Source organism: Neopsephotus bourkii, unplaced genomic scaffold (genome assembly GCF_033783945.1).
Source record: "Neopsephotus bourkii isolate Nb327-2 ecotype Australia unplaced genomic scaffold, CSIRO-AGI_Nbou_v1 NB_1820, whole genome shotgun sequence".
NCBI lineage: Eukaryota > Metazoa > Chordata > Aves > Psittaciformes > Psittacidae > Neopsephotus > Neopsephotus bourkii.
The window spans coordinates 2,130,834-2,156,130 of NW_026902293.1; the positions used below are offsets into that span (position 1 = coordinate 2,130,834).

At 40.5% G+C, this 25,297-nt stretch overlaps 2 protein-coding genes across 9 annotated transcripts in view; one reads left to right on the plus strand and one right to left on the minus strand.

Annotated features, from left to right (window-relative positions):
* PLAG1 (PLAG1 zinc finger) overlaps positions 1-8,430 on the minus strand; it is a 53,072-nt gene extending 44,642 nt beyond the window's left edge. For 5 of the 8 annotated variants that reach the window (XM_061343046.1, XM_061343044.1, XM_061343037.1 and 2 more), the window contains exon 1: positions 7,577-7,811. The gene's annotated coding sequence lies outside the window, so the exon portion shown is untranslated. Of the gene's footprint in view, positions 1-6,645; positions 6,735-7,576; positions 7,812-8,176 lie in introns of those variants that run through there. The other 3 variants (XM_061343047.1, XM_061343038.1, XM_061343042.1) reach the window with 2 other exon arrangements.
* Positions 7,985-24,353, plus strand: CHCHD7 (coiled-coil-helix-coiled-coil-helix domain containing 7). The gene is made up of 6 exons (XM_061343048.1): positions 7,985-8,126; positions 10,389-10,563; positions 13,238-13,715; positions 17,744-17,812; positions 18,365-18,463; positions 19,245-24,353. Exons 4-6 carry the CDS (start codon positions 17,762-17,764, stop codon positions 19,344-19,346), a joined length of 252 nt encoding a protein of 83 aa, XP_061199032.1. The 5' UTR covers positions 7,985-8,126; positions 10,389-10,563; positions 13,238-13,715; positions 17,744-17,761; the 3' UTR covers positions 19,347-24,353.
* The last annotated feature ends 944 nt before the right edge of the window (positions 24,354-25,297 follow it).

The window sequence follows — 25,297 nt, forward strand, 5'->3', positions numbered from 1 at the left end:
ACAGCATAAAACCCTGACAAGATTTTAAATTTGGTTTATTTTAGTTTAATACTCACTCTTCTTGAAGTACTTGTGAGGGTAAGAGAGCCAGTAGCTGGTAGCTAGCACCACAAATTCACACCTTTGCAGTGTATCATCTTATGAAAACCTAAGAACAGCTGTAGGCAATTTCTACTTTTACATATATTGTATCTATACTTCCATGTGGTAAATACAGTATTATGGCTTGCATGTAGGCAGCTGTAGTAAATGAACAATTAGTACAAATGAGAATTCCACACGTGACAGTAAGAGTTTGAAGAAACTTAACATTTACAAACTTGTAAATGTTTTATTACTAACTATACAGGCTTGATTGAAATTTAATAGTGAGCTGCCAGAATCTCTCTTTCTGCCTTTCCTTCAAACAGGTCTCTTTAAAAAAACAAAACAAAACCAAAACAACAACAAACAAATGACAACCAAGAAAAAAAAAATCCTATTGTAAAGACATAATGTCATCCCTAAACAGCCAGATGTTACCTTAAAAGGGGTGTGTGTATATCTGTATTACGTATAAATGTAACGTCCATGAGAAAGAAATACAGGTACCATGATTTATATAGTTCTATTAGAAGTGAGAAACACTTGGGATAGTAAACCTGATTTGCATACACATCGCCTTTCTGCTGCTCAAACATTTAGTGTAATAAGAACTCAATAATTCAGAATCAGATGATCTGCAGGGCTTTTTTAGAGAATTCATGCACTAGTAAATGTGATATCCTGCAGTATACAAGCACATACTCAATAAATGAACAGGGAAGATAAGTTTTCTGACATTCTTGTTTTTTGATTACTTGGGAATTCACAGTAAACACGCAGAAGACAGAATCAACCATCTACATCTTGTTTCATGAGAAATACTTCAGATTTGACAGTCTCCAAAGCATAATGTAACCCACAACCATAAAGAAAAGTTTTAGGGTGAAAGTTAGTGATACACAGCATGAGGCTACCAGGTAAATTACCTGTACCATATGTAAGTCGACATGCAATCTGCACAGTGAAATGATATCAAATGAAATATTATTTACATAATAGGGAAGAGATTATTGTTAGATTATTATTAGTTATCCTAACCTTGGTAAAAAAAAAACTTTGACAAATAATTCCCTTTATACACTTTCTAATCTGATTTCTAGGGATATTCTCCATTAAGAGAGGAATTTAGCACATTAAGTGCAAAAGAAGATTATAGCGATTCAGTTCTCTGTAACAGACACTTTCTGCATTTTTCCAAGTTCCTTTACATAGTTATTTCTTAATTGCATCTGATGGCAGTTCTAGGTTTTACTTTCCTGATTTCCAATCTGACTTCTCAAAGCTGATTTGAGCTATTTTACTTCAGAGCTTTGAGTTGCTGTTCTGTGTATTATAACCACAGTTGTCTACATACATTTGTTTTATCTGTCTCACTTTTTTGTTTTATAGTAGTTCAGACCTGTTTGTTGGGGGGGGGGTGGGGTGTTTTGGTCTTTTTTTAGTCTGTTTTTCATATTTCCTTTAAACAAATAAAATTATGCACACTGGGCCACATTCTGCTTTCTTTGTGCCCTCTTGTAAGTCTACTAAAACCACCATAGTTGGACATGCATAAAATAGCCCATTGCTCTGGCCATGTATTTTAATGTATTTGACAAGGTATCTCTATGCTCTGAACAGACAGTGAATTAGGAAAGGGACAGAAGTTATTACAAAGGTGGCTATAATAGGAACTGATTTATTCCTTCAACGCGAGAATAACTATATAAGCTTTCCCACTTTTTACTGTTAAGTATGTACTTATGTAGTCTTCTCAAAACCCTGCTATGTACAGTGGTTAATTTTAATGTCATGATCCTACAGTAACTGTTTACAAGAGATGCAGGGTCCACTTAAATATTAACAATTTTAATATATCCTATGAGAAGGCCCCATACTGTATAACTATAATCACATAACTGTTTTTAAAAACATGTTGTATCTTGTAAAAAATTTAAGCCCCCCATCTAATTCTATTCATTTCTGCTAATTCATCATTCTAAGATGAGACAGTAACAGGTGAACACTGATACTGAAGTAGACAGAAAAACACTTTAACAAGCCAATCTAAATAAAAGTAAAACTGAACTTGCAGTAATGGTGACCAGTTCTGTTCAATATTAGGCTTTTATAACTTGCTTACAATTAGAACTTTTCACATTTGATGTCTGGTGGAGAACAGTTCATTTAAAATGCATTAGTAACTGCAATCTACTGAGTTTCAGATAAAGGGTCCTTATATTCCTTGAAAAATTAAAAATAAAATATAGGCAGCTGTATAAGTGATTATATTGATACCTAATTAATTTTTCACATTCAAATTACAAGTTCATACAATTTAAAAATTAATATAAATTTAGTTTAAATCTATATGGGATTTTTTTATTAGCAGGAAAAAAACACAACCCTATACTAAGAAGATCTTCAGATAAATGAAAAAAAAATCCCTTACACTTCAGAAATGTAAACATTTTCCTTTTGATCAATATAAAATGTTACTTTGTTCTTATATATGAATTATTTTTAAATAGTTTTTTAAGGCTACCTAAATGTTTGGTAATTGGTTAAAGATGCTTAACAGTTCAGTGGATAGACACTGCACATTTCTTTCAAAAGCAATGTAAGCTGAATCCTCACTAGTAGCAGGTATTTTGAGAGTATCTCCTTGAAAACAAGTGCTCTCTCACTTTAGTGGTGGTGGCTACTAGCTCCTTTTAACTCTACATTGATTTGAGAATGGTCTAATTGCTCTAACATATTTCACATTTTCCAGAGTTATCTTCCTTCTGTAAACAGATAAACTTGTTCAAGAACCCTCCCAAAAGGTACTTTCTGACAAAAACTGGTTTTAAATATGCAAGAGATTCTAGATACAAAAGTTAAAAACTTATGCTTTAGACTCTGAAGTAAAACATCTCTTTTAACAAAATAACCATGAACAGTTACAAACAGTGGTTTATTTAGAGCGTGAGCAGTGCTCTCTTTAACACTTAATTTTAAAACACTTGCACTACACTGAAAGGAGACATAAAGACACCATTTTGACTGATCAGCTTCGGAGATGGACAACCATTGGAAATGCCTGCACTTTGTATGCAGTGCCTTTTGGAATTACACAAACTCTTAAAAAGCTTCTTAATTTAAGTCTCAAAGTTCTATACTGGGAAACTCATTTTTCAGAATAATTACTAAATGAAAAGTACATACCAAGAGACACACTTGAACTAAGCATTCAAGAAAAGATGAATGCATGTCAGTTTAGATTTCTGTGTTTGCTGTACTGTTGTAGAATACCATAGTTATTAACTTTAAAGCATTATTGAATAGGATTGGTAAGTATCTAAAAGGGATTTATATACATTTATAACTCCCCAGTTTACCTACAAAAAGTAGGGTAACTTTGGCAGCAACAGCTTATTTGCTTCCCCAGATGTTTAGATTTTAAAAAATCTTGAAAAAATAATACTGAACAATGTACAGAATCAAGGCAACATATAATACAGGTTATTATCTTAACTCTTAGAAGAAACTTTGAAAGTTACTTTTGATTTTATTAAACACTACATCATCCCTGCAAGAATAATTCAGTTTTCTACAAAAAAGAGAGCAAGTTTGTAAAAAACAATCCTAAACAACATGTACCTTCTGCTATTATTATCCCCATCTGGATTATACCTTAAAATTAAACCCAGTTCAGGAGAGTATCAAATTCTGTGAGAACACCCTTTCCTCTTCCTCCTCCCTGTGTCCTGAATTTTATAGTATGGTTGGATACCCTGAATTTACTTTGTAACACACAACCGTACATCAAGAATGATACTCCACAACTTGTGCTTCTTGCCATTTTTCAGCATTACAGTATTAATGATTTAGAAGCTCTTAATTAGGTAAAAATGTAGTAGCACATTAAACACTTCATACTCATGATCACAGACACAGCATTTGAGGAGATCTTAAATACTGCTCTCAGTGCCATTAACTAGTTTATGAATAAAGTTAATTCTGCACATCTACTGGTACTTATCTATCCTGGTATGTCAAAAACACCGACACATGGTGTGCTGCTATTAATTTATCAAATTTCTATGCATTTCAGGATAATGTTACTTCGGTCAATAAAGAGATCACTGTATGAAATATTTGGAAAGGAACTTTGAAGTATGAATTCTTTAAAACTATAAAAGAGATCTCTAAACCATAAAAAATAGCTTTGAAAAAATGTTCAATTTCATTCCTTTATACAAACTGATTAATCTGTCTTCCTTAATGAGCCTTTTTTTCTAGCCTAAGAGTAGCTAATGTGATTTAATTTTCACAACTGTGAGTCACTGGAAAACTTTGAAATTTCTTCCAAAATCTCTAACCACAAGACTATCCCAGTCAACAACTACTATATAACAGCTTCTTTGGTCACACTTGCAGAAAATGTACAGACAATTTGCAAACACATGCTATTTAATACAGAGAACTATCACAATTGATATTCAACTTTCACAAGTTCAAAATAAACTATTTGCTGAAATTGCCTCCCTACAAGTTCAGTATTCCATCTTCCCTCTTGAGAGCCACATACCTGTATTCAATTTTTAATCTAGAATTGAATACAAAGAATGCAAAAACAAGGCACGTGTAAAAGAAACACTGTAACTCCACATAAAGATATCAAATTGCCATGTTAAGAGGTGATGCAAGTTTCTTAAATAGAACATTTCAATAAAAATTAAAATACATAGGGAAGAGCAAAGCATTTCACATCATTACAGTCAAACATTTACAAGTTAAAAATTAAGCAAAAAAACTCAGCCAGAACCCATGCTAAAATCATGCATGCATACACACATGCACACATATACATGAAACTAGACCGCAGTTAGGATGATTTTTCTTTTTTAAAACAAAGCCAGAGGCAACTCTTCCAAGTGATGTTATAATTACACAGCTAAGGTGTACTTGTAAAAAGCCCCTACTCTGGCCAATTAAAACCTACAGTTGCTTTCACAATTTTCCAAACCTTTTGGGACTGTTCAGAAAGTTTAAGTATAGAACAAGCTCCACAATACTTTTCAACAAACTCAGGTGTCCCCAACAAAACTGAACTTATTCAAAGTAAAAATAATGCACTTCACAACTTCTGCAAAATGTCTGTGAAACTGCCCTATGCACACACGTTTCCTCCCTGGGAGTTCATAGCCAGCAGAACAGCGCTAGCTTTTATTATTAAACAACCTGAGACCATTTCATTTCTGCAACACCCATTCCAAAAAAAACGCTCGCCAAAATGCAGCATTTTAACTGACACACCAAGAGAACTCCCCTGAAGACCTGCTACACACAAAAGAACTGCTTTGATCCAAACGAGTCTGCACGTTTTCTCCTATTATCCTGCCTTAATTTATCAAACCAGGGCCGATTTGACACCTTTCCATTACAAAAACACACAACGAACCATCCCTCTGCTAGAGGCATCATCTCTGCAGAGGTGATGATAACCCTAGGAAAAGAGAACCTGTCTCTTTAAAATGCCCTGCTATGTCCCTGATCCCACGTGGAACCAACATCAGCAGCACTTTCGCATTAACTTCAATGTGAGGCGAGATGAGGCATCATTATTTTGCATAATTAAAACGAGGAGACTGCAGAACACATTCTTTGTAGGAGACAAACAGGTGAACTAAACGTGCCAGGGAAATCAGCAACCACCCGCAGAAGAGGTGCCCTGGGTGCCTAAGCCCTCTCTGCTTTCCCTATGGAGCATTACCTCAACCCCACACTACTCTGAAGAATTCAGTTTAAAGAGAGGAGGGAGCCACCAGGAAAACTGGAAATTCAAAGGCAACGAAAATGCACTTTATAAACCGGAAAGGTTTACTCTTTGCCTCACACATCCTAATTAGATCAGGAAAGTGACACTACAAAGACATTACATTCCGGCCCGGGGAGGGACAAAAAAAAAAAGAAAAAAAAAAAAAAGAAAAAAAAAAGGGGGGGGGGGCTGATAAAAGAAATAAAGAAAGAAACAAAAAGAAAATAGAGGAAAAGAAAGGGGCCTCCACCTCCCCAAGCCCCCCAAACATACAAAAAAGCATTTTAAAAGGAAGTTATAAAACAGTACATATAGCATTTATCTTATCTAGAATCACTCCACATTACCCCCAAGTTATGCACTTTCTGCACTATCATCTCCCCCTACCTCTCTGTCCTGAAAGGGATTTTCACGTTTTCTCATTGTCGGTGGCGAGTTATAAGAGGCTTTTGCCTTTCCAAAGAATTCATCAACAAAAAAAAAATAATAAATATTAACTCCTTGCTCCCTGAAACCTTAAAACGGTCTCGGGAAGACACGGGTTTTATTCTGTTACCTTGAGGAAGAAAAGGGGGAGCAGCCCCGATTTTTAGGTATTTTTTGGCATTTTTTTTCTGATTTTTATTTTGTTATATGCCTCAGTTCTCCCTCCATTTTGGTTGTTTATGATACTGACAACAAGCTGTCCCTGCTCTCTCTCTCTCTCTCTCTCTCTCCGGATCTCTCCTGCTTTCAGTTAGCAAACCCCCCTCCCCAATGCAACACGACTCAGCACTTACTTGGGTCCACACTTTTCTCTAAACACACACCGATGGGGAAGGGAAAAGCTTCTGGGCCACTCGGAGGGGGAGAGCAGGCAAATTCGTTTCTTTATTACGAAAAAAAAAAACTTTTGTCCAAAAAAACGACGGGAAAGGGGAACCGAGTGCCCCAAAGTCACTCCGGATCCCCCCAAAGACGCAGCCGCCAGGTCCGGGGGACACCCCACGGGTAGCCGGGTCCACGGGGAAAATTTCTGTGCGAAATTCGGCCGGTTTGATGCGGGGGGCGAATTTATATTAATTTTTTCCCTCATTTTTCGGCACCGCGGTCTCTAATGTCTTCCGCTCCCTCTCGCCGCTCTAGCCGCTGTCATTGCATTCACAGCACAGGCTCCGGAGAGGCGAGAAGGGGAGGGGGCGGCCGCGCAGCTCCTGCCCCACTGCCGCGGCTCCGGCCCCAGCCCCGGCCCACCGCAGGGGTCGGCGGCGGCGGGGACCCCGCGCCCTCCTGCCGTCCCCCGGGCAGACCGCTGCCTCGCCCGCTCGCTCGCGAACCAACATAGCGCCGCGGGGAGGGAGGGAGGGGAGGAGTGGAGGAAACTCCTGAGAGAGAGCTTTTTTTTTTTTTTTTTTCTGAAAATCATCTCTTTTTTTCCCTCCGAGGGAGGGGAAGGGGGGAGCACCGCTCGCCTCAGCTTCCCCCCCCCAGCTCTTTCCCTCCGGGGAAGTCCGACGCGGGGCGGTGGGGGGCTGCGGGAGATGGGGGGGTCGGGGGTGGGGGGGGAGAGAGATGGAAGGGAGGGATGGTTAACACAAACTTTTCCTCACTGCTTGCTGCTCCTCTCTCCTCTCCCCCCTCCTTCTCCTCCTCCCCTTTCATAATTTAAATAACCCTGATATTTCCCTGCTAAACCCCGGCGCCTGCCCCCCAAACCCGCAGCAGACTCACCGCGGGAGCCTCAGCATCCCCTCTGCGCCCCGTTTCCACCCTTTACAGTGTTCTCCGATTTTTCTGTAATTTTTTCCCCATATTTCGGGCTGGACGCGGCGGGCCTGGAAATTGTTTGCTTTCCCGTCTTTCCAGCAGCCATTGTAGTGTATGCGCTGCGGTGCAGCCCAGCCTGCCGCACACGCCGCGCCCACACCGCCCGCCGCCCACACGCACCGCGGGTTGGACACCTCCCCCAGTCAGTCAGGGCCGCAGCCGCGCCCCGCAGCCGGCGCCTGCGGCCCGCGCCGCCAGCCCCGTTGGTGGAAGGAGGCGCCGCTCAAGGCCGGGGCGGGCTCGCCGCCTCCACTATTGGCGGACAGGCGCTGCCACTCAGAGCCGCCGGGGCGTGGGCGGTGGCGGCGCTAGGCCGGGGGGAGCAGCGAGGCCGGGAGCGGGGTAGGCTGCGCCCGTACTTAAGCGGGCTGCCCGAGTCGCTGACGTCTTTCGAATTGGAGACGGGGTGCCCCCCTCCCGCCCTGGGCTCCTGCGGACACGGCCGGGGACTGAGGTGAGTGCCGCCACAGCCGACCCGCGCTGCCCTCCCGTCCGCCTTCTTACCGTGCCTGCCGCTGGTCGCCGCTTCACCTTCCCTGTCAGGAGAGGGGGAAGGCTCGCTCGCCTTCTCGCTTGGGCCCGGCGGCGGGGCCCGGGCACCGCTTTCTGGCGGCAAGTGGTGCTGAGAGGAGGCTGCGCGCGCGCTTCGGCTGTTGAGGCACCGGTGGCCGTTGGGGCAACGGTCGATCCCCGCGCGAGACGGGCGGAGGGGCGCCGGGCCGGGGTGTGAGGGGACGGACCACCGGGCTCCTCTAGACACCCCCAGTCGGCGAGGCAGGGGCTGGGTGGTGGGCGCCGTGGCGGCGTGCCCACACCTGATTTGCCCCTCTCCCCAGCCGTCGTCTGGAGACTGATCTGCGGGCTTAGCGGTGCCGAGCGCCCGGAGCCACCGGCTTCCCGCTCCCGGCTCGTCCGCTGTAACAGCGATAAAAACGGTAAGGTTTTTATACGGTCTTCGGTCCGGGGTTTAAGGTTTAACGAGTTGGGCTGTATTGCGGCATAATTAGCAATTTTATATGTATATATGCGTTTAGAAAAACTCAAAACGCTTCTCAATGGGAGGGAGCCTACAGAAAAATATCCTGATGGTTTATGAACTAAAAAAGCCCTAGGGCTAAAGAGTGCTAGCAACAAATTCATTTCTCTGTGGTACAGTTTACAACTGTTAATGTGTTAAAGCATAATTAAGAACTGTGGCACAGACAAGCCTTTGGTTGTGGTTGGGTTCAGACCTGCAGTCTGCAAGCAGGAAGGGAAGCCTGTGCATGGGTAAGGACTGGAGGGGAAGGCTTGCTTCCTGCCCAACTGCTCATTCAATCACACTGCAGCGTTTCAGCGTGACCTGCCTGCCCTTCTAGCTGGTAATGTTTCAAACCCTGAAGTACTTCTGGGCGGAGGAGGGAGGAACACGCACAGGAGTGGTCAGACTTCTTTGGTAGCACTAAGTATGTGTAAGCTTCTGCCTACTTCAAACTAAGCAGCTTCATGAGAACCTGAACTGCCTGTTCACTAAGTAGCTATTTAATCTATTGTGTGCATTGTGCCTTAAACTGGGCATGGTTGCAGACTGGTAGTGTAATCAAATTGAAAATGTTAATTGCAGCTTCTATAATGAACACTGATGATGATACATCTTATGACTCACAAATAGCCTTTCAGAGAGTAAGACTGAAGTCAGTCTAGTACCGCACACCTTGAGGCACGTCTGCTTAGGTGGTACTTGCACCTCTAATACTAGAGTTACAACACATACGCAAACCAGTCTCTACAAACATTGTGTGTGTCCTACTGACTTAGATAAACCACTGTGATATGCTGCCTTTGTTTTCTACTAATTGTTCTCGCCCTTTAAGTCTGAGATGATGCTACTGTGTTATACATGTGTGTGCTTCCATTTGAGTTGGAAGTGCCACGTCAGAAATCCTCTTGCACCCACAAAAAACACAAACGTTTGCTTGATTTGTAAAATTAGATTAAACTTTGGATAGCTGTCAAAAGGAGGTGGATGGGTTTCCTGATGCAGTTCTTTAAAAGGCCTATTTGTAGAAAATGAGCATGTAGAATTTAAAAAAAAATCCAATACTTCAAGCACCAGGAAAGCATACTTGCACAAGGTGCAAAATCTAAGGGTTAGTCACCTGGAATACCTTACTATTACTGAAAGAAGAACCTTCATCTTGAGACCAAGCCATTAGGCCTTAGCTGACATAACTTTGCTATTTTGGAAGAGTATGACCGCACACAATTAACAGAAACCTGCAAGTAATTACCTGCCCTCCTGATAGGGCATGATATACAATAAGCTAGAACTCTAGTACGTAGGCAGCCTTGCATCAGTTTTCGTAAGTTGCTTATAAACAGGGACATCCCTAATGGCAAAATATGATAACAGTTTGAATGAAGAACCGAGCATGTAGCTCACAGGTATTAGCGGTTAATAATACTAAGCTCAAAGGTAAACAGCTGTAAGAATCCTGATTAATACTAGCCCGTAGACTATAGTTGTAGCCCTAACCCAAGTGCACAACAGGATAAGAAAACCACAAGGTATGTAACTTACAGAATTGTATGAATGTATCCTTTAGGTAAAATTACATCAAGATGAAAAGCAGGTTTAAAAGAACCCCTGAGATTGACTGTTCTTTGGACATGTGTACGGAGGTTTGAACCCCCATGTGTTCCTGGTGCCAATAAAGGCTTGTGCTTTACTTTACAGTGTGTACTGTGGAGTGATTTCTTTGAATCAAGTTGGCAATCCAGGCAGGAGACTGTCCGTTCGGCTGTGAGACCTTCTGGGGCCAGGGACCCTCAGGGTGCCCTTGAAGAATTCTCTGGAGAGACTTTCTGGTTTCCGTTGGATCATCACAGGAACGGAGAGGACCCTGAGACAGGTACACAACTTCAAAGCACTACCTTACTTTGAAGGAAATTCTTAGTTTGTGGTTTAGGGCTACCCATAAGTCATATGCTGGGTGTTGCAGCACTGATCTGCTAGCGGTACACAGGTGTTTGGGGTTAGAGTCCCCATTGTTGTTTGTGTGGATTGCAGGTTAAAGTCCTGCCCAGATTCCAGGCTATAGTCCTCATTTGACATGTATGTAGATAGAGGCTGGAATTTGTGCAGTCCTAGCTACTGTTATCAGCTTCCTAATTTATTATGTATGTATATATTTTAAGCCTTTGAATTTGGTACCCTGTATCTGTTGAATAATGTCTGTCTCATAGTAAGTGCTACTCTGTCTAGTCTGCCTTTAAGACATGACTAAATGTATGTTGAAGAATCCATAGAGGATGTTGTGTAGAATTGGTAGGATTATCACTTTGTGTTTAGTGTTCACCCATTTTTGTGTGTTATCTGTAATCAGTGTGCATTTTTTGGGAAATTTGATACAAGGGAAGGGCAACCTGGTTATGAAATCCAATTAGAAATAGTTCAGCATTTGCTGAAACAAGAACTATTTATTCAACTACAACTGCATGGTACGGAATGAGTGAATGTATGTGAGAGACATACAGTTAGGTACAAAGTGAGTGTGGCGTTCCCATCTACGGTTCTGTTCTCCCATAAGGGAAACGGAGGTGAACAAAGCAAAAGTAACATGGAGTGAGTGCACAAGTAACACAAGCACGACTGGGACGTGATATTATCACAAAGCAAGTGCAAATGGGAAACCAGGAAAGTCAGCATTTACTACTAAAAGTCCCCTGGGATGTATCTTAACACACGGGAAGGAAATGGGGCATCCCCTAGGAGGAAGCACGAGCAAAAAGACCTTGATAAAATATTGTAACCAGTGGTGGCCATTGCATAAATTGGAAGGGGGAGAAAAAGGGCCAGAAAATGGATCCTTAAACTGTGGTATGATGTTACAGTTAATGCTTTTCTTATGAAGGGAAGGAAGGTGGCATGAAGTCATGTATGCAGATATGTTTTTCACACTCTGAGACCATCCAGAGTGGCAGAAAGACTGTGGGATAAACATTGCACCCAATAAACATTGCACCAAATTCTGTTTGTGTTAACACTAGAAAAAGGGAATAAAAAGCAAGGAGATGTTGAAGTGGTGCTGCTCATCATACATCCTATAGAAGGACAGAGGTGCGTGAAATACAAGGAGGAGGGGCCTGAGGAAATGCTAGAAGGTTTTCTTAGTCCCAGGGAAACTGCAGAAAAAGTATTAACTCCTTCCCCTTCCCCAGAGGATGGGAGGTGAAAGGAGAGGGGAAGGCAACAAAACTCCCTGTCACCATCCTTTTCACAGCTAAGCAGGAGAACTCAGGCCAAGTTGTGAGCTTGATTGGCTCTGCCCATATTGAAAGATGAAGGCGTGATGCAAGCTCCCCTTAGGGAAGCTGAGGGGCCCATGAGGCTGAAGGTTAATTTCTCTACGGGAGACTTAGGAAGTTGGAAAGCGATAGCAAGGAGTTATAGGGAAGATCCCGCATGGCAAAGAAATTTACAATCTACACTAAATCCCTAGACCTGGATAGGGATGATAGTGATTTAAGGTTAGATGCACTGCAACTGAGACAATAATGACAGGAAGAAGTCAGGTTGAACAATCACCTATGCAGCCATTGCAGTCCTGGGAAATAAATTATCAGGGAGATGGAAAAACTTGAGGTACATAGAATCCTTTTCAGTTCCTAACAGGAGTAATAGGGTAAGGGCTAATCAGTGTGTTTTTTGTAAACAGGAAAGGCCCTGGAAAAGGCAGTGTCCCAAATTGAGAAGGGAGGAGGGGGACCTCCCATACCTTGCTGAATTAGAATAGGGGGAACTGGAGGATCAAACCCCAGACAATACCCTGGTTGTAATGAAGCTGGGGAAAGAAAACACAAATGTAGAATTTGTAGTACATGCCAGAGCTACGTTTTCTGCATTAAATCAACAGTTAGCTTTGATTGATAGTGAATCTTTAAATGTGATCAGGGTGAAAGGCCAGCGACAGAAGGTACCATGCATGCAACCTCTCTGATATAAAATGGTAGGAACGCACATATTTTTATATATGCCGAACACCCCAAAATCTTTATTAGGAAAGATCAGTTTAAAAAAAGTTGGAAGCGGAGATCAAGTTTAAAAATGATGAAACACAAATGAAAGCTAAAGATGACCAATTAATGGAAGTATTAAGTTTAGCTCTAATCCAGCCACAGGTAACAAAGCAGGTCCCCTTAGATCTCTTGGATCAAGTCTGTCCAGGAGTGTGGGCTGGTGGAACACCAGTTAAGGCAATGCATGCCAAATTGATCCAGGTAAGACTGAAGTCTGGGACCCAACTGGTGAGAATCAAACAATCCCCCCTCAAACTAGAAGCTAGGAAAGGAATTAAACCTTTGATAGATTTTTTTTTTTTGTCAAATTTGGCCTTGTAGTAGAATGTGAATCCAAATATAACACCCTCGTTTTGCCAATCTGGAAACTGGATGGGAAAAGCTATCCATTATCCATTACTACAAGGCCTAAGAGCTGTTAATAAAATAGTAGAAGACCTTCATCCCATAGTGGCCAACCCATATATTTTGTTAACTAAGAGAATCTTGTTTGGTTTACTGTTTTAGACTTAAAAGATGCCTTCATCTGCCTGCCCTTGGATCCAGAGAGCCAAAAATTATTTGCTTTTGAATGGGAAAATCTTGAGTCAGGTTGGAAATCCCAACTCATGTGGACCGTGTTACCCCAAGGCTTCAAAAATAGCCCAACATTATCTGGAAACCAACTGGCAAATGACCTTGAGGACTGGATGGCACCCACTGGTGAAGGAGTTTTGCTCCAATATGTAGATGAGCTGTTGATAGCCACCAAAACCTTAAACAGCTGTAGGGAATGGGACAATAAGCTTGTTAAATTTTTCTTGAACTTGATATAAGATATCTCAGAAAGAGGCACAAATAACGAATCAAGAAGTCATCTACCTGGGCTATGAGGTCTCAGGGGGGCAGCAGAAATTAGGACAAAAATGCAATGAAACAAATTGCCAAACTCCTCAGCCCAGGACATCTAAGGAACTTTGGATGTTTCTCAGGATGACAGGTTGGTGTCGACTCTGGGTCTACAATTATGGTATGTTAGTAAAATCCCTATACCAGTTGCTGCAAACAGAAATGAGGGAATTACAGTGAATTGGGGAAGCAAAATGAGCATTTAATGAATTGAAGGAATTCATGAGGGCCCCAGCCCTCAGACTCCTAGGTGTCACCAACCATTTTGGTTATTTTCACATGAGAGACAAGGCATAGCCATAGGTCCTAGCTCAATACAGAACCCTATAAAACAGCTGTAGCTTACTTCTCAAAGCAGCTAGATGAAGTAAGCAAAGGATGGCCTGGATGCTCGTGGGAAGTGGCAACTGTTCTAAAACATCTAGGAAGCTTGAAAATTCACTATGGGGAAAAAAAGATGACTGGCCTGATACCACATACATAATCTGCAGTACTGGATCAGAAAGGGCGGCACTGGCTGTCTCCCTCTTGGTTCCTGAAGTACGAAGCAATATTGGTAGAACAAGATGATGTAGACATGGTCACTACTAATATTGTCAACCCAGCTTCTTTTCTCAGCAGTGCCACAGCAATCAGGGAGCCAGTAACTTATGGCTACCTAGAAAGCATTGAAGCCACTTAATCAAGCTGGCCTGATTTAAAAGAAGAACACTTGCTGGAAATGGAAACCTGGTTCACTAATGGAAGCAGCTTTATTAAAAATGGAATTCGGAAAGCAGGATATGCTGTAACCACTACTCAGCCATTGAAGCCTGAGCCCTCCCAGCAGAAACATCGGTGCAAAAAGCCAAACGGATTGCTCTAAAAAAAGCACTAGAATTAGCCAACAGAAGAGTCATTAATATTTGGACAGACTCAAAATAGATGTCTGGAATAGTGCATGTCCATGGGGCTGTGTGGAAAGAGCATGGGCTTTTGATGTCTCGCAGGAAAATCAAGTACTCTGTGGAAATACTGAGGCTCCTTGAAGCTATAAAGTTACCGAATCGAGTGGCAGTGATGCACTGCAGATGACACCAAGGGGTAACACGAATCAGGATAAAGGGAACCGACTGGTGGATCTAGAGGCAAAGAGCGGCAGAAGAAGTAGTAAACCTACTGGCCATAATACTAAGTGGAAAGATAGGAAGTGTTACTTCTGAAATTTCTTATTCAAAAGATTTAAAACTAGCTTAGGCTTTAAAGGCACAACTTACAAATAAAATTTATGTTCTTCCCGAAGAACAAATAGTAGTGCCAGAACAAATATTATGGAAGGTAGTTCAAGAAGAACATAGTAAGACACACTGGGGAGCAGCTGCCCTATATAATAAAGAGACGAATAGTGGCATGTAACCTGTACACCACAGTAACACAGATAACAAAACAATGCAAACTCTGTAATAATCTCCAGACTACTAATAAACCCAATTTAGGAAGTTGGGAATGGCAGTGTCCCTGGAAAACAGTGGCATATTGATTTCTCTGAGCTACCCAGAAAAGAGAGGTACAGGTACCTTTTAGTACTAACAGATACCTTCTCTGGCTGGCCGGAAGCCTTTCCAACCTGGAGCTACAAGGCTGGAGAATGGACCAAGGTGCTCCTTAATGAAATAACCCCCAGATTTGGAGTACCAGTGACTGTAGTTTCAGATAGAGGTACTTGGTTTTGTGTGAAGTTGTACAGCAAATCAGTCAGATAGTATGAGTTGATAGGCAGTTACAATTAGTTAGCTAATTTAAACTGCAGTCAAACATTACCTCTAGCCTTGTTGCGGATAAGGGTTAGACCGGTATTGAAAGAGAAACTGAGCCCTTTTGAAATGCTTTATGTATGACTGTATACTGTACAATATCAAGGGGAAGACTTATATCAGGCTGATATCTCAACCATAAAATTGGAATGTAAATCTTTTATTAACCAAAGCCTTGTAGGATAGGGAGCCTGGATTCAGTCTAGAATACCCTGTACTAGACACAGAATGGACTTGATGGGATGGTTCGGATCAGGAATGGGAATCCTAAACTCTGTTGATCAAGAAGTCTTAGTAAATACATTAAGCACAGTCACCTCAGAGCTAGGAAATCCAGAAATTTCACTCGGATCGTCTCACCTGACCATTGCCCAAACGCAGCAGTTGGCAAGTGATCTTACAGCAGTGTTATCAGAACACACCTCTCAGGACCGATATCACATTATTAATTTTATAGGGAGTTTGCAAGGAAATCTGTCTCTAGCTTTAGACTGAATTCAGTCACAACTTTCGTTACAATCTGTTGCAGTGGCTGTTATTAGGGATAGGAGAAACAGGACTTTTGCCACAAGAAGTATGAACAATTATTGTTAGAAATAGTACTGATTTTGAGAAAACATCGAGCATGGTGGGAAATAGTAAATTTCACATATAATCCATTTCGTAGGGAAATTACTGCTTTTGTATTGACAATTGAACATGCCAAAGTATTAAACGTATTTCCTGTATTTGTCTCTAGAGACCATACACCAAGGCATTGTAGTCAGACCGATGGGATGCTACATATGGGCAAAATTTAAGACCCAGAATTGACAAACTATAAGCATAGAGGTTTGTACTCCGAGAGAACAGTTAGGGTTCATCTGTAAAAATGCTATAACTGAAAATGAAGATCTCTGTCTCTATACTGAAGCCAGCACTTGCATTTTCAAAATGATCCCTGTCATTCATGCAAGCTCCCAAGTATATTATATTGAAAAGGGATGTTCTTGCATAAGAACGGTGTGTGAGAATGTAACAGTTGATAGCTGTATTGAAGAAACAAGTGCTACCAACTTTTCTGTATTCAATTTCACCAAAATCTTCGGATGTGACACCATCCCTGTAGCTACTAATCAATTAATACAGATGACTTATGTGTTATACCACGATATACCTCTCCTACAAATTGGAATGAAATAAAAATTTCATTCTTTTCAAAGAAGATGTTGCATCACTCAGATCACAAGAAGATGATACATAAGGTCAATGAAACTTCCCAGTGAGCAGTGTCTTTTTTTTGTTTGTTTTTGTTTTGGTGGGTTTTTTTTTTTTGTTTTGGTCTTTTTTTGTTTGCTAGTATCAAGCAAAACTGGCTTTTTACTTTAGATTTGCAGTTACCAGTCTCTTATGTGAACAGAAACAGGTTTAAGTTAGAATTAGCAGCAATGTTTTTAGGAAAGCCCCAATAAGATCAAGCAAGGATGTTCTTCAGCAGTTTCCCTGATCAGCTGTACTTTAATTTGCTGCAAAGACAGTCATCTGGTCAACATTGTTTTTTGTTAGATTTCATGTTTGTTTAGAGCAAATACCTGCACGGCCATATGTGTGCCTGAGGCAATGTATGGGAGGTTGTAAAGGGAATGAGGGTCTGCTGTTCATATTGATGTCATCATCTTGGATCAGTTTAGGTTCTTGGCACTGAACTCTGTCTCAAGCTTACAGTTCCTAGAGTCAGTATTAAACTACTAAACTGGTGAAAAATATGATTCAAGCTGTCATACACAGTAGAAGTGGGTCTGGTCCCTCCTTGCAGTGAAACCATTTCTTTTTCTGTTTAGTAAGATCTGGCACAGCAGCGCAGGAGGTGGTTGGGCACTTGTTACACCTGGGAGAGCTCAGTGGAGATACAGATGTGATCTAGCAAAGGAGTAGCCACAAATCTGGACAAGTTTACTTGTACGTTGCTCCCACACACTGTTGAAGTGTCTCCAGTGTGTTGGCTGTGAACAGCTTCTGTGGAGTTGTTTCTACTAAACAAGGTCACTTACTCAATGATACGAGAGGCTGGTGTAAGAGTCACCTGCCATGGCTCTATTCTCTGCAGGAATTTGTTGGGGAATAAGCACTCTTGGTGACAGGCTAAACTTGCTTGAGTTGTCTTGCTGCTAGTGCTTTTGAAGTAACATTTTGCAAAAGAAGTGTGGTGGGGGTGGTTTGTTGTTATCTTTTTTTAAGACGGCCAAACTGTATGTTATTGGAGGGCCTTTATTACATGCTGAAGCCCAGACTTAATCCTGATTTACTACTGAAAGTGGATACTTAACCTGTTTCTTTTCTGTTTCTAGCCAAGTACAAGTGTCTGTCCAGAATGTCCAAGCATGCACAACTTAGAGACCATGATGTAAATCCATGTATAGTGGTAAGATGATCAAATTGGGATTTCTGTTTGTGTGTTTTAAAGTTAAATAATACAATTTCTAGAGGATTTTTTTTTTATGGGTAGCACTCTCACATTGGCATTTTGCATTAGAAGTTTCTTAAAGAGTCTGAAGTTGGGAAAATCATACATTATAGTAAGTGTGAAATAACAAGTAATTCCTCATAAATAGGAATAATACAGCTGATAACAATCTTTTCAATTTTCTGTCCTTAAAACCAGAGCCTGAAATCCTGGTTAGACAAGCTTGGTTGATTTTTAAAAGTGTTTTGTGGTTTATACCAAGCATCTTTGTAAACAACTATTCTATGGACTCTATCCTTACTATTTAAAGAGCACTAATGTCTGTTATCTTCAAATGAAGTCATTGCTTGGACTTACTGATTATTCTTTGTGATAGATGTTCCTCTGCTCTCTTTGATAGCATTTCATCTGAGAAGCTGCCTCCTGTCTTTGTTCTGGGACTTGTTAGAATTGTTAGACTTAGAGTACATTAACTTCCATCAGCCCTGAACTATGTTTTCCCTAATAAAGGAAACAGATGCCTCTAATAAATGTATGGATGACAACAACTATAATAAGGATAAGTGTACTGCTTATTTTTTGAAGTACAGAAACTGCAGAAAATTCTGGGTAAGCACAGTAGATTTTCTGAATTTTACTCTTTGCCTTGCTTTAAAGTACATTACTTCTGACACACTGCTTTCTAAACTCTGCAGACTAAGTGCTGACTGCTGCTGTTTTTATGGTACCTTGCACGCCTAGGTAGTCTCAGTACGTATTGCTGAAAGAGTTAAGCAGATGCACAACGAAGTACTTGGTTCTCTTAAATTTACCCTCTTGCATTATGAGTAAGTGTTTTTGCAGTACCTGATAATGTTTCCCTCTGAATTTGTGTCAGATATTTCTAGTAATAAATTTTGTTTTAAATGGATGTAATGGAAAATAATCTGAAGTTCTCATTTTTCCATTGTTTTGGGTCATGTTTACTTGAACCTAAGATAAAGCTTAGGCAGAGTTCATTCTTATTTGGTGGTGTCCTTATTTCCTTCGCTCTTGTGGAAGAGAAGCATCATGAGGAACTATGTGCAGTTAAACTGTTCTCTGTTTTCGTATGCCATAGTAGTAAAGAGTTGACTAGTTTAGCCTTGCACAAACTACAAAAAAAGTATTTACAGATGTTAGTCTGACATAGTAAAGTTACAGTATTCCCATTACACTATTTTCTGAAGCAGCAAGGTAAACTATTGGATTTCTTCAATTAAATACTAGCACATTTAGTTATCAGCTAATCAGACTTAGAGTATCAGACTCTTGATATATAAAGAGTACTTCTATTAAAGGATCTTATTCAGAGCTCCAAGGCAGAGACTTCTGAGAAATCGGTGTTCTCATGGTCATTTTCTGTTTTCAGCATGCCGTTATGATGCAAAGGAAAAGAAATGGAGTGAAACCAGAGATGCCTTCAGCAGAAGAGAGAAAGAAAATATTGGAATCAACGGGGAAGCCCTACTGACTAGAAACTTGGGTTGCTTGACTCTTTTCACCATACATATGAAGACTTATCATCAGCAAGTGTACCTTTCATGAACTGGACTTTGCAGTTGCCATATCTTGGATTAAAATAAGCTCCTAAATTTGGAAATGTGTGAGCTTTCTAGGATAAAACTTCTTGGTTTTATTCATACTCCCTGTCTTGGGAACTTGGCCTCCCACTGGAAGACACAGTATTGACACAAATTACGTCTAGGTACTTTGGAAGTAGAAACTAACTTGCTCTGAAATACTAAATATAAAATTAATGGGGCTCACAGAAAATCTGTTTGAAAGGAGAGAGCTGGTGAGTGTTGCTGTGTAGTTCTAATGATGGAGCAGGTTAAGAGACTGGTATGTGCAACGTGTTTCTGGTATCCAGCTGTTCCTCCTAGTAGTGTGTATTTACTGTGTGTGATCTTACCTCTATTTTCACAAGTTGTATTCTGTGTTCCCAGTTTAATAAGACCATTCATGAACTAAAATCCCAAATCCAACAAGCTTGTCATTAAGTCTGCCACTGCAGTCATCAGTGAGAGCAGAAGGTTGCAGTAAATCAGATTTGCTTGTTACAAGGTTAGAGAGATTGTTGAAAATAGAACTGAACTCCTTGGGTCTGAACTGAATAGTATCATCTCTGGATAGTAAATAGATACTTCACTGGTGGGCACGTGGGAGGTACTTGCAGAGGTGTAAACATACACTGAGTGACATGGCAGGTTTAACTATAGTACATCTCTCTAAGACTCTCTGGACAGCTGAAGCCCTAGATTTGGAAATGCTTACTCATACAAGACTATCAAAGCTCAGTTTGAACAGGTACTTTAATCTTAAGTGAGACTGATTCCTTAGCTAAACTGAACAACTGCTAAGTGTAAATGAGTTGCTGTCTAGCGGAAACACTGTTTTGTTACCTCTAGTACCTTCTGGTGTCTTGGCTTAAAAGCTTGTACCCTGTGGTAAAACACAAAAAAGGCTGTCATGAGCTCAAGTTCTATGTGAAATCCTTTAGGACTCACTGCAATCAAATTGGCAGAACTCTGGCTGACCTCATGGAGGATGGTGTAAAAGTGCTGTCTCTCTATTTAGACTGTTTTGGAAAGACTTCATGGCTTCCTGTTTCTCCTTATGTCTGGCTTGTCTTGTTTCTTTCCACTGGAGGCCTGTTTCTGTGCTAATGGGATTTTTATACTGTTTCCACCTTCCCCCTTGTTATTTGACCTGACTAGTAACAATTGGAGATCTGCTTTTGCTCCTCTTCTTTCTGTCTGTTGTTGCCCTTATGCATCTGAGTTTTGAAATGGATTGATAAAGCCCTTTCTGTTACTGGAAGGAGTGTGTAACTCTATGCTTTTTGAGTTCTCAGAGCATAGCTGTGCAGTCTCCAAGCCATGTCACAAGTTCCCTGGTCAGTTCCTGGCAAGGGAAATAGACTTTTTTCAATCAAGATCGTCAGATTCTTTATTTTAAATTACTTTCTCTGCACCTAAAATTAAATTTTGCTGATATTTTTGTGTGTGTAATGGAGAGCAAACTTTCATTATAAATTCAAAGACTCTTTATTGCCCACCACCTCCTTGTCACCTTCTTCCAATACTCTCCTACATACCGTTTTTTCCTTTTTTGTCCATTTGGGGCCAGTTCTTTTTTGCCAATTTGAGAATTTTGGTCTGTTCTCATTCCAGCTTTTATTTTAAGTAGTAGTTTTGTTTTGTCTCTGATCTAATGATGTAGTCCTGCAGTGACTTCTAATACAGCTCCTTTTGAAGGTCTTGTGTTCTCTGTTCAACCTGTCTTAGAGAGAGCTCTTTGCTTTCATTAGTCAAACTTAGCCATAATACTTCCTCATTTTCCATGCCTCTGCTTGATGATCTTGTTCATCTGTAGTTTTTGCGGAGCTGGCTGTCCCTTCTTCCTTAGGGTTGTGTCTCTCTGGACTCTTCTGGTTTTGCTGCATTGCTGTCTAAGGGCACCTTCTCTCCTACTTGGCACAAGTTTGTTATTTGGCACCTCTGCTGTATCTTTGGGCATGTTCTTTGCTTCTGCGGCTTTACCTACTATTCTAGTGCTGCTGTTTGCCTGTTGCTGTGCTGTTATGTTCTGGGCTTACATTAAAATATACTGTACATTTTCGTTCTGTGCAAGAAAAACAGCATCTCCTCTTGATGTGGTTATGCTGATTGCTCCTTGCATAAGCTCAAGTTCCTTAATCTTATTTATCCTAGGTTTTCCTTTCAGGTTTTCTTTGAGTGTCGAAGTGCCCTTTCTCATAGTTGCATTTACAAAATTTTCCTGTCAGTGTTTACTTGGAAAGTTTCCACTGGTTTTGTTGTGTTTTAAAGGATGACAGACTTATCTTTAGATTATAATAGGCACACTATATTACTTCGTAAAGTGTTTCTAAAAAACTGTGACAGGACTGGACTTTGGAAAGTCAGAAAAGGAGATGTGTTCCCTGCTTTAAAGTATCAATGCAAGTATGTGGGATCACAGGACAGGCTAAGGCACATGTAATGCAAGATCAGTATTCTAATATTAGACTTCCTGATCATCACTGGTCACACATGGTAAGCTCCCTGTGGGTGTTATGACAGAATTGGTTTTAATGAAGAACTGGGGGCAATTTCAGCAGTGACCTTGTAGATTTAGTTTGGGCAATCTGTTAACCATTGCAGAGAATGCCCCTTACTCATTTATTTCTGTTGCATATGCCTTATAGTTATTGTTAAATAAGACAACTTTATGAAAAATCTTGGAAAGCAAGAAGTTTTCTTCCTCAGGTCATAATGATTCTTGAGTAATTCATTACTTAAATCTAAGTTTTCATCATTTTTCCCCCTCACTGAACATTGATGTTCTTGCTTTCACTGTTAAGGCTCAAGAGTGGTAAGTTATGATAGCTAACACATAGGCTCTTATGTATGAAATTGTTGACTTTTCTTTCCATTAATTTTTCTAGTGTGGTTAACTGTCTTTGATTGTGAGCCAAAGATACAGTTTTTTTTCCTCATACTGGAGAGTTTGAATTCCGCACTTCACTGAAACACTGAGGTAAGCTGTAGCCTGCCAGTCTTACTGGGCAGAAAAACTAGGCTGAGTTCTGTTTTGCTGAAGCACATTCTTGTGTACTAGGCCAGAAAACATAACACAGTGGACCAATATAATTAATTCAGAAGCTGGGAAAAGACCTGTGGCTTTTAATAGGTGTAATTCGTCATTTTGCTTATGGTACAAGAACCAAATCTGCGTAGTGGCATTGTTTTATTTTTTTGACAGCTGGATGGTGCTGTTGTACAACAGACTGCATGAAAACAGACTCACTCCACCTACTACTGGCTCTCTTTTGAGCTTTTTTTTAGTCTCTTCCCACAGAGATCACAGAAATCATGCAGGAGAAAGGGAAGATTGGTGCTGTCTCTATAAACAGAAGAGGAGGGCAGTTTCAAGCACTGCTGGAAAACAGGAGGTTTCTGTGTAGCCTGAGAAGCTTTGGGATATGGTCCTGAAAAAGTATTTTTCACTGTGGTCATTTGATAGCAGCTGAGCACTAAGCAGCAGCTGCAGGCTCTCTGTCAGGCTCAGGTGAATGTTCAGACTCCCATCTGTACATTTTTACCATCTCATCTTTCCCATTACTTCCCAGTGCATGTTTGTACTTGGTATGTTTGGCTTGAAGTTTTGTTTTGCCACAACTGGGATTAGTCTGTGCTCTTGAAGGTGCTAGAAGTCATCTAGCTCTAGTGTCCCAAAAACTTCTTCAGGTTTAATAGCTGAAGCTTTGAAAGGCAGGGAGTTGCATGTGCTGCAGTTCCGAGTGGTCTCGTAATAAAACTTTCACACTCTTGTTACCAAGGCCATGTGTATAGGGAAGGTTTCCCTAAAACTTCTGCAGAACAGACAGGATGAACGTAGAGTATACGATGTTCTGTTCCAGTACCCTTGGAGGCAGCCCCTAACTCATGCTGAAAGTATTTGCACCTTTATAGTCATATCTTCAGAGGGGCTTTGAAAAAAAGTAATCTTACTGTGAAAAAAAGTTCAGAAAAATAGTACACTATCGCAGGCTGTTCTGTTGAAATAATTTGAGGCAACTGGAGGAAATAGTTCTGTAAGTATTGAAAATAGTGCAAAGTAAAAGAAACATGCTACTTGAGATTTTTTATATTTTTGTTGCAGCCTATTTGATAGAAGAAAACTCTTAACAGGGAAGTACTGCATTATACTGACTAAATACAATGGGTCACTAAAATAAACCCTTAGTATGTTTTATACATATGATAGCATGTGTATAATAACTAAGGCGTCAGACTTGGAATAAATAGTTTCTCTCCAGCCTTTAAGTTTCTATCCTAATGAGTTCTATCTTAAAATTCCTTTCTGAGGATTTTCAATCTTAAGGCCTTCAGTGTAATGATCCTCAAATCCCACATGATTACCTGCCTTTTGACAGTTGAGCTGCTAACTTGAAATTCCTTTTCAGCTTGCCTGTCTTCAGTATCCCTTTCAATAAGCTCAACCTCTTGTCTTCACACCGATGCTATGTTCTGCCCTGGACACCGTTTTCCTATTGCATTATTATTTTAACTTCTTTTCTTAGGTACAGTGCAATCCTGATTTCAGTAATATTTTTTGAATATTTTTTGCTTTATCAGTTACTCTGCTTTCAGCCCTATGTTTTAACTTTGATCACCATCCATGCTTGAAGTCCAAAGTTCATCTTGGAGGTTTTGTCTATGGCTTTATCCTCCCTAATTGCCTTATGCCTAGTAATCTTTCACAAGCTAATTTCCATTCTGTCTGGCTGGAATATCTTCCGTGCTCATGTATGTATTATACAACTGATCTTTTTTTGGTCTGCTTTTTTCAACACTATCTTTCCTTTCAACCCAAAATACACATTTCACATAATGTATTTTTTGTTTTCACAAAACACAGCTAATTTCCTGTGATTTAATAAAAAAGGCTGTTTTAACAGCAAACTCCAAAACTACCTATGTACATAAAATGCTAATTAGGCAGCTAATGAAAACATCTCTTAAGTTCTGATAGCCCTTTCTCAAAAAAGCTTTGCAGTCTCCTTTGTTTTATGGAGGTACATTAGCTGTAATTCAGGCTGTTGGCTCCTTGAGCAGCAGCCTGCCATTGTTGTTAGCCTGTACACAGCTGTGGCACTGAAGGAACGGTAAAAATAACACTAAAGTTGGGCTGAGAGCTACGAAATGTTTCTTGCCTTTCTGATGCTGAAGTAATGTGGCAGAGGGTCTAGTTCTTGTTAGTAGTTCCTTCCCTAGCAAATCTCTTACAAGGACTGGCATGAGAGCCATTTAGTATGAAATGCTTTCTCCCAGTGCTGTCTATGGGAGCAATTCTTTATTATATAATATCTGACAAAATCAGACAAATTGGATGGCATGGCTCTTCTGTCAGCTGGACAGGTATCTTTTGTTGTGGGTTCTTTTTTTTTTTTTCCCAAGCTAATAATCTTCTTTGTCAATGAAGCTAGGCACACATCTATTTTTCCCTAAGAGGATTCTTTTAAAATTAATTTTGAGAATCATTTTCCATATCTAGGGTTTTTCCACTTCTCAGTAAACAGTGGTATTTGCATTAACTTCTATGTCCTTTATACCACAAAGGATTAGTCATAGTCACAACCTCCATGTTCGAATAGATTCTGTCTGGAGCCCCAGCCCTAATTTAAATTTATCTAGAGCTGTTCCACAACCTGCTATTGTTGCTTAGGTTGTTTTTTTTTAAACTCAAACATTAATTGCTGATGAATTACTGCTCTTTTAAAAGTGCAGCTACGCTTGGGCTACCTCCTTACCTATTTTACTTTGATAAACAGCTGTGTACTGCATAATTCCTGATATTTAAGTGATTTTGGCAGAACACAGACTTGAAACAAAAATGAAAATTGCTCAATCCCTGCTG